The 12699-nt window shown below is 40.3% G+C and overlaps 1 protein-coding gene across 2 annotated transcripts in view; it reads left to right on the forward strand.

The window, feature by feature from the left end:
* wnk4a (WNK lysine deficient protein kinase 4a) overlaps positions 1-12699 on the forward strand; it is a 47271-nt gene that overhangs the window by 6541 nt on the left and 28031 nt on the right. For both annotated transcript variants that reach the window (XM_039616320.1, XM_039616321.1), the window contains exon 3: positions 12424-12596. In XM_039616320.1, the coding sequence (XP_039472254.1) occupies positions 12424-12596 (173 nt within the window). The remainder of the gene's footprint in view (positions 1-12423; positions 12597-12699) is intronic.

The raw sequence follows: 12699 nt of genomic DNA on the forward strand, positions 1-12699 counted from the left end.
CTGTACTGAATGTGCACGTCTTGGTGATTGCTCTGCAAGATACAGCTTGTCTGTATCATTCAGAATACTAACAGCACTGTGCCTAGATAGCAGTGTCTCATTGGCTGCTGTTGATAACAGGTTAGTGAGGGTGGATACTGTAGCTACAAGCAGAGGCAGCATGAGGCTCTTTGTTTAGGGGCTTTGAGCCCAGGGCCATTGGGTGTGTTTGTGTGTTTACACTGGAAACCATAGTGCTTGTGTAGGTATAAAGGTGAGCGTGTGTGTTTTTTCTATTTGCTTGATGGACTGGTTACTGTACAATGTACCTGTCACTCACCTAATCCACACACAAGGAGGCTGCTTATTGATGCTTTCTTAGACATAAGTTCCAGAAGTAGCACCAGCTTGATTAAATAATAGTTTAACTTTGTGATCCACAGTTATACATTTAATCTTAGATACCAATCAAAAACTTGGGAGCGTTAAAAGTCTTCTTGTTCATCAAAGAAAATCATATTAAAAATTGTCTAATACAGCAGAAACTGATCAGAAATCTTACTTTTAGAATAGAATAGAATGGGGAGGAACCAAGGTCAGACTCAAACACTGGAGAGATTATATCTCTCAGATGGCTTGGGAACACCTCGGTGTTTCCCCCCGGAAAAATTAGAGGTGGTGGGCGAAGAGAGGGAGGTCTGGGCGTCTTCTGCTCAAATTGGTGCCCAATAACCCAGATCCAAAGATGGATGGATGGATGGATGGTCACAGAAGCATCTTTTGCCTCTCTCCCAATGGCATACGTTAACTAATACAAATTTATTATATTACAAGTTTAATTAAGCATTTTAACTGATAATTAAGGAAGCAACAAATCTAGCTAATTCACTGCCAGCGCTCCTAATACTCAGAGTATTTTAGGCTGGGTCCTGTTCTGTGTTTTTGTACAACAGTGTGTACTATTCCCTTTACAAACCAGCATAATTCATCTCTCACCAGTTAATGAAGCAGTTACTTGCAGTGTTTACTGTTCAGCTGTAAGGTGGCTGTTTTTTAAACCAGAAAAAGCTGTTTCTTCATGCTCAGTTGTGCACTGCAGTCTCATATTTGTCTTTTTATGTTGGCTAGTCTTCCAGTTCCGTGCAGGGAGTAGTACACTCGGTGGTTTTGAAATCCTCAGGTTTTTGGCAGTTTCCCACTTTAGATAAAATAGTTTTTATCTTTTAGGAATATTTTCAGTATTTATATCAAGATTCATGATAAATGATTTCAAAAACCACATTCACCTTTGAAAATTGGTGATTAGGTTAATGCTATCTTCATAAAACAAGGACCCCAGTCCTTTGAGTTGTAGTTACAGAAGGGAAATCCAGCTCAAATGCACACATTATATGTGAAATGCATTCAGAGGTAGGTCACACAATCTTATTGTTACCAATTACTCAGTTCTGGTAACAAAATAAACAGCATTTCAACAATAATGCTTTTACAATAATCACAGACTCTGTAAGTTTTGATTAACACAAAGGCTAATAGATAAGACTATATTAATGTTTTGAGATGTACAAAAATGATACTCTTTTCAGTTATTACATGTACCTCTGCCAGACACAGACTGGAAACACTAAGTGGAAAGAACAGATTAGAAACTGGTTTTCCGTCCTCGAGATGAAGCGATAGAGCTAGTGAAATTTACGTGCTAAAATGTGCCACTGGCAAAGGCTCTGTCTCTGCTGAGTCATTGCTTTTATTATTTTTCCTCAGTGAATCAATTCTTCATGTGAGAAATTTCAGTAAGTAGTCCAGGTTTGTTTAAAGTTTTCCAACTTCCAGTAATAGTGCTCTGGTAACCCATATTTTATACAATCACTTGCTTCGCTTCATGTTTTTCACGTGCGGCTCAATGGAAAGCTCGTTTCTTGGTATTGGGTTTATCCCGTGAGATCCCTTTAAAATGACACCGGTATCCACTCCTCTAAAGGAATCTTTTGTGTTTACAGTAATCACATTGTCTTGAGCATGAGTATATTTTCCCTCATATCTTCTGTGTTTTCAACACATATTGATGGGCCTCAAGATTAAAGCTGCTGACAAGTGAAGTCAATAATATTGATCATCTCCTTACAATGCAATGTTCTGTTGGGAAACCTTGACTTCTGCCATTCATGGGGATGATGCTTTAACATGAACTATCTACCTAAACATTATATCCCAAGCAACCTCCCCCAACCCCTGGAACAGCTCTCCCTGACGGCTTCAACCTCACCCAGCAGGACATTATGCTCCGACCTGCCAAAGCTGCTCAGGTCAAAGAGCCTAAAGCTTAATTAATACTTCTGCACTGAATCTGCATAGACTGTCTCTATAGCTTCTCAGTCATCCAGGTCATTGCAGTCTTAAGTGCTTAAGTTGAAAGAAACTGGACTTCTCTTTCAGTTTTTGAAGATAGCCAACTATCACCCACCTGTAACGCAGTCTTGAGATCAGTTCTCAGGTGTTTGACTCACACTTTGACCTTTAATAACGTATTATGATAGCAGGGTGTTGGCAATATCTAACCGAATTCACACCTTGGCTCATGATGACTCAAGGCTGCAGGTAGGTCAGAGGAATGCGTAGAAGGAAACTGGTACTGAACAGGTCGATCATAGTCGTTGCGAGTCTCCTTGAGGGTGGCCTGTGGTTACATTTCTAGGTAGGTGCAGAGTGCAATCTATACCTAAGGTGTGGAAGTATAACACAGGAGTATAAATCCTGCCTAACGTGTTGGCCTGGCTTTCATACTCACCTCTATACAATCCAGTGTTGACATTCTATGTTTCTGTGTTCATTACCCAATATGGTTCAGAGCTCTTAAGGGAAGGTCCTACACAATGTCAGGCAGATTGTATTAATATGGCTTGTTGGTGTATTCCAGTGATGCTTGTGTGCTTTTGTTGAACTAGATTAGAACTAGCCTGTGTGCGCCCAGATTAGCCTCTTTTTTTGTAGCTGCATATCAAAACTGGTCCCAAGTTAATTTGTATCACATTTAAAGCGTCTGCACATGACATCGTGCAGCAACTGCAATTATGCAGGTTAATTGCATGAGATACCGTGTAAGATGGGCCTGCAAAAATCTTGGTCACAATCTGTGTCAGGTGGAATGAGATCTGTTTCTTTAGATAATGTCCCATAAAGACAAAATATACTGTGTCATAACTCTGGTTGGAAATTATTCATCAGATTGATGATCATCCTGGGTGTCCTGTGATATATTTTCATATTTTCTGGTCCATATTTTCCTGACCTGGCCAGAGTTCTGGTTTAAAAATGGCAGTGGACTTGTCTCACATTACTAGGAGTGCTGTTTTGCTCTAAGATACTTTTCAAATGCCACTAGCGTCCATTCCTGTTGAAACGGATTTCCTTGTCATCCATCACCAAGTGCTTGCTCATAGGAGGATCACCTAATCTCTGGGGATCTCTCATTATTATTAATAATTAATATAAACCCAACAATAATTTCTGTAATCTTTTTCTGAACATTTCGGGTTAGGATTTCAGTACAAACTTTATCTCACAATTATTAACATTTGCCAAAGATATAATAAGAACAGTATACAGGGGCCTTCAGAAAATAAACCCAGCAGTAGCTCCACTCTGGAAAATGTCTTTCCTTCTCGGTATTTTCAGTATTGACAGTGTTTGACTTTACAGCCGTTCCTTTGGTGGTGAATTTAGTCACCCTCCAGCTTGGGCCCCAAAGAGGCCTGGGTCTTGCTTCCTAAACAAACTAAAGACCTCAAGCTTTAAAAGCTGTTGGGGCTCCAAGGCTACAGTTAGTAAGGGAAAGAGGCTGCTTCACGAGATCACCCCTTGGCGTTTCTGAACTGACCATGTGTGTTCGAGGACTGAGGTGTCAGGGGTGTAAATGTGCCCTAAGTTGTTACGTGAGGTTTGGCATGAATTGGCCAATGTGGTGTACAGTAATGGCTCTCTCTGTTTTAGAGCCTGGCACCTTTCAATACTGATCAGCAAACACTGTAATTTGTTTTGTCAGTCCCCCTCCTCCAGATGGAAGTGGTAGTGCTATTTTAAATCCCATTTATCTCTAAGCTATGTGGGTTTCTAAAGTTGGTGCTCGCATTCAGGGTTAGGTATGAGTGTGTTGGACACAGTTGAACAGCTAATCAAGGATTCATAAATATTTCATACTGTTAGCTTCCCGTGATACGGCACCACTTGCATACCGTCACTTTGTAAACCGTATCCGGTGCTAGTTGCCAGTGGCACTTGATAGCAGACCCGTGTTTTTGAGTGTAACACTATGCTCCTGAACCTTCTCCAGCCAGACTTAAAGTGGACCAAACATACTATCTGTACATAGCACGTGCTTCATATTTTGCTTCACTTTGTCGAACATTTTTCAGATATAAGATGTCAGTAAGATATTTGGAATTTCAGTTGATATCTGAGGGTTTTTATCAGCTTTAACATCACAAAAACAAATAATAAAAAAGAGAAACATCCTGGGATGAAAGCACCTTTGCTCTGCTTTGCTGCACAGCCCGGGGTCATAACTTTAAAGGGCTTTTACTCGAACACCCTCTCGGTCTGATCTCTGTCAAATGGGTTTTCCAGGAAAGCTTAGCATATTGTCTCACTTGGAGTTGACGTGCGTGGAGTGTTTTTTGCATTAGGCTTTTTTTTATCCGGAGAAAATTTATTCTTGATGGGTACTCCTTGTGATTGTCCTGGGGGAGTCACGTGATGCAATAAATGTCAGGTAGTGTGAATAAATCATGATGAAGGCAGGGGTAAAAATATGTGTATTAATGCTTAATGAGTTACAAAGATTTTACACAACATCCATCAGAATTACTTGGCGCTTGCCAGGTTTTAAATAATCCCTTTATCTCTTCTAGCATGACAATTGCTTGTCTACACCAAGAAAACATCAGTAGACAGTTGGGCAGCTCGCACTCTGTGAAAGAGGTGCTGCATGTCCAAACCTGTTGACCCCTTAATTAATGATTTACTAACCTTTATACCTGCAGAGTTCATGCATTATTTCTAGTAGGACCTTCTACAACCTGGCAACTGGAACACCGTTTCTATGAATGAACAGTGAATGGATAATTACACATTAATCACAGGAAATCGATTAGTCACAGCTTATAAACTTTTTCAAAGTGAAATCAAACAATCTTTAAGGTAATTTTCTTGTACTTGCATTCAATGTTAAGCAACTTAAGATGTCATTTTTATAATCCATGCTGAATAGTTGGGAGGAGTTGGCTTGATTAGCTTTAAACAAGGCAGAGAATCAGGCAGGTTCACATAATGTTATAGCGGTGTAGTCGATTTCTGTGAAAAAGTTACTGTAAAAACTGGCTTAAGGAATTCACCCTGGAGGAACGAGCCTTTAAAGCCTGTCAGATATGCATTGTCATGAACTTGCTGAAGCCTGTAGTGTGTCAGTTATAGCCTGGTTATAATTATTGCAAACGTTTTTGAGCAATTACTGCTGAGAGAATTCCTGTAATGAGAACCTAGGGTTTGGTGGGAACATCCAATGTGGTTGGAGCTTCACTGCATTTTAGGTATCCTGTGAAGATTATCTGTAGCATTTGTTTTTCCAACTGAAGATGCGTGCAGGAGCATTTTTGCAGTTTTTGGATGGAAATCACCAAAAATTGTTTTTGTGCTTTTTAGTTTTAGCACTCATATTAAAAAGGCCAAAAGTGGAATTCGAACGCAGTCAAAAATAATGATGTAAACTTTGTTTGTCATATTTCTGTCAGCCCAAGAGGCACAAAAGCAAAGTACTGATAAAAAGAATGACAGAAGCTGTAACTGAGAGCCTCCCTGTCGTGAGATGTACTCATACAGATAATTGTTTTTGACTGCCACAGTTGTGCGGCCAGTTGGCTCAGTTTAATCAGGTTTCAAAGCCCACAGATTCGCCTTGGCTCTTTGGAGGTAGAAGATGTATCTTTGATGGCTTAGGACAGTCTGTCGAGTCTACTGCAGTTTACAATAATGGCCTTAGCTGTGCAGACTGAGGAGCTGCCTGTAAACCACAATGCAAGTACACAAATTTTAGTTACCTTTCTTAAACTCCTCAAGTACTTTAATTGGTACACCTTGCTAGTACCAGGTTGGACTTCCTTTATTTAGCCTTCATAATTGCCTTAATTCTTAGTGGCATAAATTCAACAAATTTATGTTATGTGGAAACATATTGGGCCACGTTAGCATCACTCAGTTCCACCCATGCCACCTTTTCTTCGTACCTTGGTTATAAAGAGTGGTTATTGGTGTTGTGTTGTATTTGTGCTGTTGCTGTCCTATGAGTTTAAAGCAGTGTGGCCTTTCTTTTGCCACTAGCTTGATATTTTCTTTTTTTCTGGCCATTCTCTTAACCCTGGAGATGACTGTGTGTGAACTTCTCAAGTCTTTCTCCTGATAAAGACTCTCATGTCATTATGAAGTACAGAAAGCTAAAAAAAAAAAAAAAGACCCTGTGTGACCCTTAAGTAAACCTTTTCTACTCTTTTAGTCTCCTTTGGAGTCATCGAGTTTGAACTATTTGGCTTTATTTTTAAGGCAGTACTCTTCCAAGTTGCAACCTTCAGGCATCTTGTGATCTTTCAGTGACTCACTGGGTTTCCTGCGGAGGACAAAGTGTTTGTTCCTTTTACACTCATCATACTATTAGACAGAACAGCTATTATATTGTCCACTGTGGCATTTCCAAACATCCTTTCCTTGCAGGGTTATTTCATCTGATAGGAGTCAGTGTGTCCTTCCATCTCTGTTTTTCTTGACCTGAGATTGCTCAGATATCAACTGAAAGGTGTTACAGCTCAAAATGATCCTCAGGTTACTGCATAAACACCAGCCAAGTTCACAAGCCGTGAACATGACGTCGTTTAAGAACTACTGATCGTCCATATTCACATTTATTGTGCTGGCATTTTCAAAAGTTTCTAATTGAAATTTAAGGAACTACTTAATTACAAGCTGCCAACAGAAAATGACAGAGCCAATCAAAGATGTAACGTGCAAGGAAAAGTTCCCCATCTCTGTAACTGCATGACGCAATGCTCAGCCTAAAGGGCAAGAGGACTAACCCTTTAAAAGAAGTCTCAGAGAAGGAGCAGGATGGTACTATACATGCAGAGCAGTTTCTAGAAGACTGACGTTTTAATGAGTTACTAAAAGCAAACACCAGATAGGTTAAGAGATGTCAAGAATAACAAAGTAAACAGACGATAAAAGATCTCCCAGCTTGCAAACAAACATAGCCTTGTAGTAGAGGTAGAGGTCGAATCGACCAAGTCTGTACCCTATAAACCAAATCCAACCAATAAGGTGAACTCAATTCGGCTCAATATTTTTTTTTTAATCTCTCCATAAACTGCTACTGGTAATAGTAGATGTTACACTTGGGTCTTAATTGTGACCACTTGGGGAAATTAATTGCCCACCGCTGCTATAAACAGTGTCACCACATGTAAAAGTAGTTTTTCCAACTATAAAGTGAAATGCATAAAATTTTATAAGATAACAGTATCAGTGTCAAAATTAACCCTAAAATGCAATGTGATGTTGAAAGTGTCTGAGCAGCACTGGCAAAGACTTTATGACAGGCCGCTTTTCATGATTAAAACACATAAGAGATAGTGTAATCCTGTATCTAATTAGCGGGCGCCACAAGTCGATTCAGGCTCTCAGAAGGAGAGCAGCAGTCAGAGGCTGGTTTGACTCCCCAATCCTTATGAGATTAATGGCTAACCTCCCTCTGCCCGCTCCATTTACAGACCATGTCAGGTTTTCTTGGAAAGAGCACACTGCCGCTTCAGTTCTCACCTGCAAACATCTAAATGTGACCCTGTGCCAGTGCAAGTGCCTACGTGCGTGTTTATACAAACTGTATGTCAGTCAAGGGGAGGGCATGTCAGTTTCAGAGCTGTGAGGTCAGACTTTTTTCCCACGTTGCTTTTGACCTCAATCCTCACTTTTGGCAAGTCGGTCATCACGGTCTCCGATGGACACTAGTTTGTTAATTCTGCAACTGCGCAGGTTCTCCTGTCGTTAAAGGGTCAAGACGAACTCTGGTTTTTATCTGCTGGGCTCCTCACTGTCAGCGTCACAGGACACAGGAGTTATTGCCTGTTAGCGTCACTTTAAATAATAACTTAATGACAGGAAGAGGAGGGAAAACTTGCCTTAGTCCCAAAGTGGGTTTACACAGAGTTTAAGATAAGATAGGATACACATTATTTGTCCCAGAGTCGGGAAATTCCTATGTTACCGCAGTTTAAATTGAGTTAACCACAACAAATATAAAATAAAGAGTATGTAGCTCAATAAAATTGAATACAATATGATCAAAATATTATATCAATAAGGTGAACTACTGTTGTAGCGCTTGTCACTATTCTTATTATTCTACAACTGAACTTTTCTACTAATAATCAATTCATCTTTCCCTTCTTTTAACTGATGAGTTATTTGTTTGGTTTACAAATTTAATTAGTTAGCGCTAGAAAATCACAGATTGTAGTTTGTTCTTGCACCAACATATTAAAACTCAAAGTCTTCCAGTTAAACTTTATTTTCTTGACAGAAAACACCAAAAAATAATTTTAAAATGTAGAGCTAGCAATTATTTGGCAAGAGGTTATGTTTAACTTATGCCAAAAAAACATGGAACTTTTCATGCATGGCTAAAGCCTGCTAGTACTGGAGCTAATGGAGGAAAGCAATTGTACACGAACTAGCAGCCGTTTAGCTGAGGGTGCAGCAGTTGATGCTATCTTCCAGTCTTTAATGAAGGAATAAACCACAAGGGAATGGAACTAACATACTGTTAACATGGCTGTTTATACTTCCTTTTTATACAAAAATTTTATCCAAATTTTATCTAAAATATGTTAAAATTTAAAAACAAAATTAATCATTTAGTTTTTCTTTTTGGGAAGTCGAAAGCTAGACTTCTACTTAAGCGTGCTGATTGGTTGCTTAAGGACAAGACGCCCTCGATGTCACCCGTTTCCAAACAATGCCTACATGTTAGAATCATACGTAAATCACAGCTAAAATGCGTATAAGCAGCTGGTTTGTCTGAAGACTCAAAAGACCACTGAACCGTTTGATCTTTGACATTAAATCACTATTTTTAAGACTTAATGAATACAACATGATAATACAATGTGGCATATGTTGGACAAAGGAAGATGTCTGGGAAGAGGGTGACTATGTAGCTGCCAGGCAGGGAGAAAAGACGATGTCCACAGAGGAGGTTCATGGATGGAGTAAAGGAGGACATACAGAGGGTTGGTGTGACAGAGGAGGGTGCTAGAGATGGGGTTAGATGGAGGCACATCATCTGCTGTGGTGACCCCTAAAGGGAGCAGCTGAAGAGCAGCAGTTCAAGAAGATTAACCATGCATTTAAAACCAGTGGGTGATGTTAGAATCCATTGTTTACTACAGGGTTTGGTAATGGCTTACTGCATTACCTAATTAAATGTAACCATTATTATTACACTGTGCCTTGTATACTGTACCTAAAGGTCTGCCATTGAATAATCACAAAATAAACTCTGGCTGATATAGAATTAGTTCTATTTTTGCAGGAGAAATGAACTGAAAAGTCAGTTGAAACCTTTAAGACGCATTCCTGCAGGCTATAAGTAGTGAGACTGAATTCTTTCTTTTCTTTTTTTTTACTTGCCCTACTTTTCACTCTGCATTTAGTTAAGATTCCTGCGAATGCTGCAGTCCATCTGCATTGACTGGATGTTCCCCAACTCGCGTACATACTTTCTGCGTCTGTTTAAATGCACACAGTTCGTTCCTGTACTAAGTCAGAGTTTGCACCGCACACCACCTGGTTTGGTGCAAATGTTGGCTGACATGCCGTGTCCATGTCCCTGTTCTCATAATAGGAGCGCTGACAGGGACTTCGTAATACCCCTGCCTCCTCTACCATCAACACTGCTTATATAACTCCACTTATGTGGCACTGAACTGAGGTATTTTCAACCCCAACTATTGCAGACCCCCAACTTAACACACACACACACCTCTGAGTGGCTAAGAATAAATCATCTAGCTGGAAGAGGCTGCAGTAGAAGAAAAGCTTTTGCAGAGGCATGCTCACACACCTCTGACTCTGAGGTTGTTTTATTGATATACCCACTTGTCCTTTCAAAATGGAGACGATTTGTTTTTGTTGCGCCCCCCTGCATCGCTTTCTCTGGTGTTATGCAACCTATGTTGGCCTCGATTCTCAAAGAGGGGAGGTGGAAGAACGAGAGAGTGAGAGGTTTGGGACAGATGCAGGCCTGCTAATATACCATGGAAAAGTTGGATAGAGGCCTTGCAGAATGGGGGTATCTTCTTTAGGAAATGCCAGAGGCCTTATAACTAAAACGGGCTACAGTTGTCTGTATTAATAAAATGAATATTCCTGCTTATCAAGTTATACTCTGATCAAACAGCGGCTGCCATAATGAGGAAACGGTTGGAGTAAAACCAAAACATAATGGAACACGATCGCTTTTCAATTCCTCTGTTAGTCACAGCTTAAGTGAATGTCTTTACTGGGATGAGGTGTTGTTAAGTCACCCTGAAATTGGCCAGTATCACCAACAGTGTAATTAGATGATTGCACTGGAGTGTTAATGCAGCTCATAATTTGCTTTTCTTGTCTCCATCTGCAGCTAATTTTCCCCTACATTGTTCAGTTATTGGCTTTTTAAATGAACAATGGTTGCTTTAAAGAGAGGACGGGTTTGAATGAGTCACATGAAGTAATCACCCATTATCGGTGCCGCTTAGTTTGGCAGCTTACATTTTTCTGAACGTTGTACTTCACAGTTGCCACAGGAAGATTTTGGTTTTCCAAGAAGGCCTGCATTTTATGCTGTTGTCATTTGCAGCCATGCCATCTTGCTTGCCAAGCTGTAGTAAATCTTGTGGTTTTGGGGGCGTCCGGGACTCCAAGTGGCTAGACTCCGTGCCACAAGTTGCCCCGCCTCTGTCCTGCAAACAGCTTTCATTTCTTTGCACAGGTGACTCTCCACAGGAGGCGAAGCTTTGCTGCACAGGGGTCTCATGTTATCTGATGTTGTCATCTTAGATACATAAATATCCAGATGCACATCGAACCGTACACTCATTGACTCGCCCTGGCTCATGCAAGCTGCAAACATGCCATAATTTGTATCATATTGCATATTTTTCCTTATTTTCAGAGCACATAATCCCATTAAGGCTCTAAACCTCAGTGTCCATAAAGCTAAATTAAGTGTAGCCATCAAAAATTAGATTAAAATTGAAGTGACTTACTCTTATTTGCTTAATAGCTTTTTTTGAATGCAGCTCTAACTATTCCATTTGACTCTTACGCCAAGATGTTTTTCTTTTATGCAGAGCTTTTAGTGTTTCTGACAGAGCTCTTTATATATGAGGAGTAAGCTGCAGCCTGTCCTCACATCATAAACTGATCACTGTTGACCTAAAAGTAATTCACTTGGTCAGAGGTCTCCTTTGTGTTTCGCCTTTGAGCTCAGAGCCACATACTCGGGCTGCTGGTGTAATATGACAGTTTGACAGGTGACTGACGCAGGTATAAGTAGCGTTTCCTTGTGTGACATCAGACTGTGCAGTTCTTCAGACAGTCTGCCTCCTGTGTTGATAGCTCAGCATTAGCCTCGCTGGGAAAACGTGGAGAGGAGGGAGACAGCAGTGGTCAAGCTGATTGTAAGCATAAACACATGTAGAGCTTTTTTTTTTTCCCAGAAATCTACCTCAATGCAGAATTCATGGTCCTGAAGTCTCTCGGGAGTTTTCCACCAACCGCCCACCGCAGGCAGAGTTACTCCACCAGTCGCTAAATTGGGCCATTCATCCTGGAGGAAGCACAAAAATGTCTTTGTTTGTCCGACGTGATTGCCGTGTTTGGTTCAGTGCAGTTTTACACAGATTTTAGAAACGTCCTCCGTAAATTTTTAAAGTCAGAGCTCCTCTCATTGGAAAATAAATGTCGTTATGCAACTGGAGGGTCACCCAGATGGATGAACCTGTGGTTTCCAATCCCACAGTGAGCTCATTAGCTAAAGTAACAGTGATTTATCAGATCGCTCCCATGCATTTGTATTTGCTGTGTTTATTGCTACCAACTTATGTAATCAAACAAAACCCTGACAAGACCAGAGCATGTGCACGTTAAAATTTTACTACAGCTACAACTCAACCATCAACACAACTGCATTTTTATGGCAAAGCAATCTTACCCCACTTAGTCATGGTTGTAAAGCTTTCAATCATTTTACATGATCAGCAGATTTTAAGTCTTTTTTTTTAATGTTCATATCCTGAAGGTGGTCAACATATTGGTGTCTTAAAAGTGCTTTTTTTTTTTTTTTTTTTTTTTTTTTTTTTACAGACTCGCAAGTTAACCAAGGCAGAGCGGCAGCGTTTCAGCGAGGAGGTGGAGATGCTAAAAGGGCTGCAGCATCCAAACATTGTGCGCTTCCACGACTCCTGGAAGTCGACAATGAAGGGCCATAAGTGCATCATTCTGGTGACTGAACTCATGACCTCAGGCACGCTCAAGACGTGAGTCCCTGAGTCCAGTTCCACTTTTGAATTAAACTGCAGATTTGCATGTGTATATGCATATAAAAGACTGCAGTTTATGTATAGATCAAAGTCCCCAAAC

Source organism: Oreochromis aureus, linkage group 8 (assembly GCF_013358895.1).
Source record: "Oreochromis aureus strain Israel breed Guangdong linkage group 8, ZZ_aureus, whole genome shotgun sequence".
Lineage (NCBI taxonomy): Eukaryota > Metazoa > Chordata > Actinopteri > Cichliformes > Cichlidae > Oreochromis > Oreochromis aureus.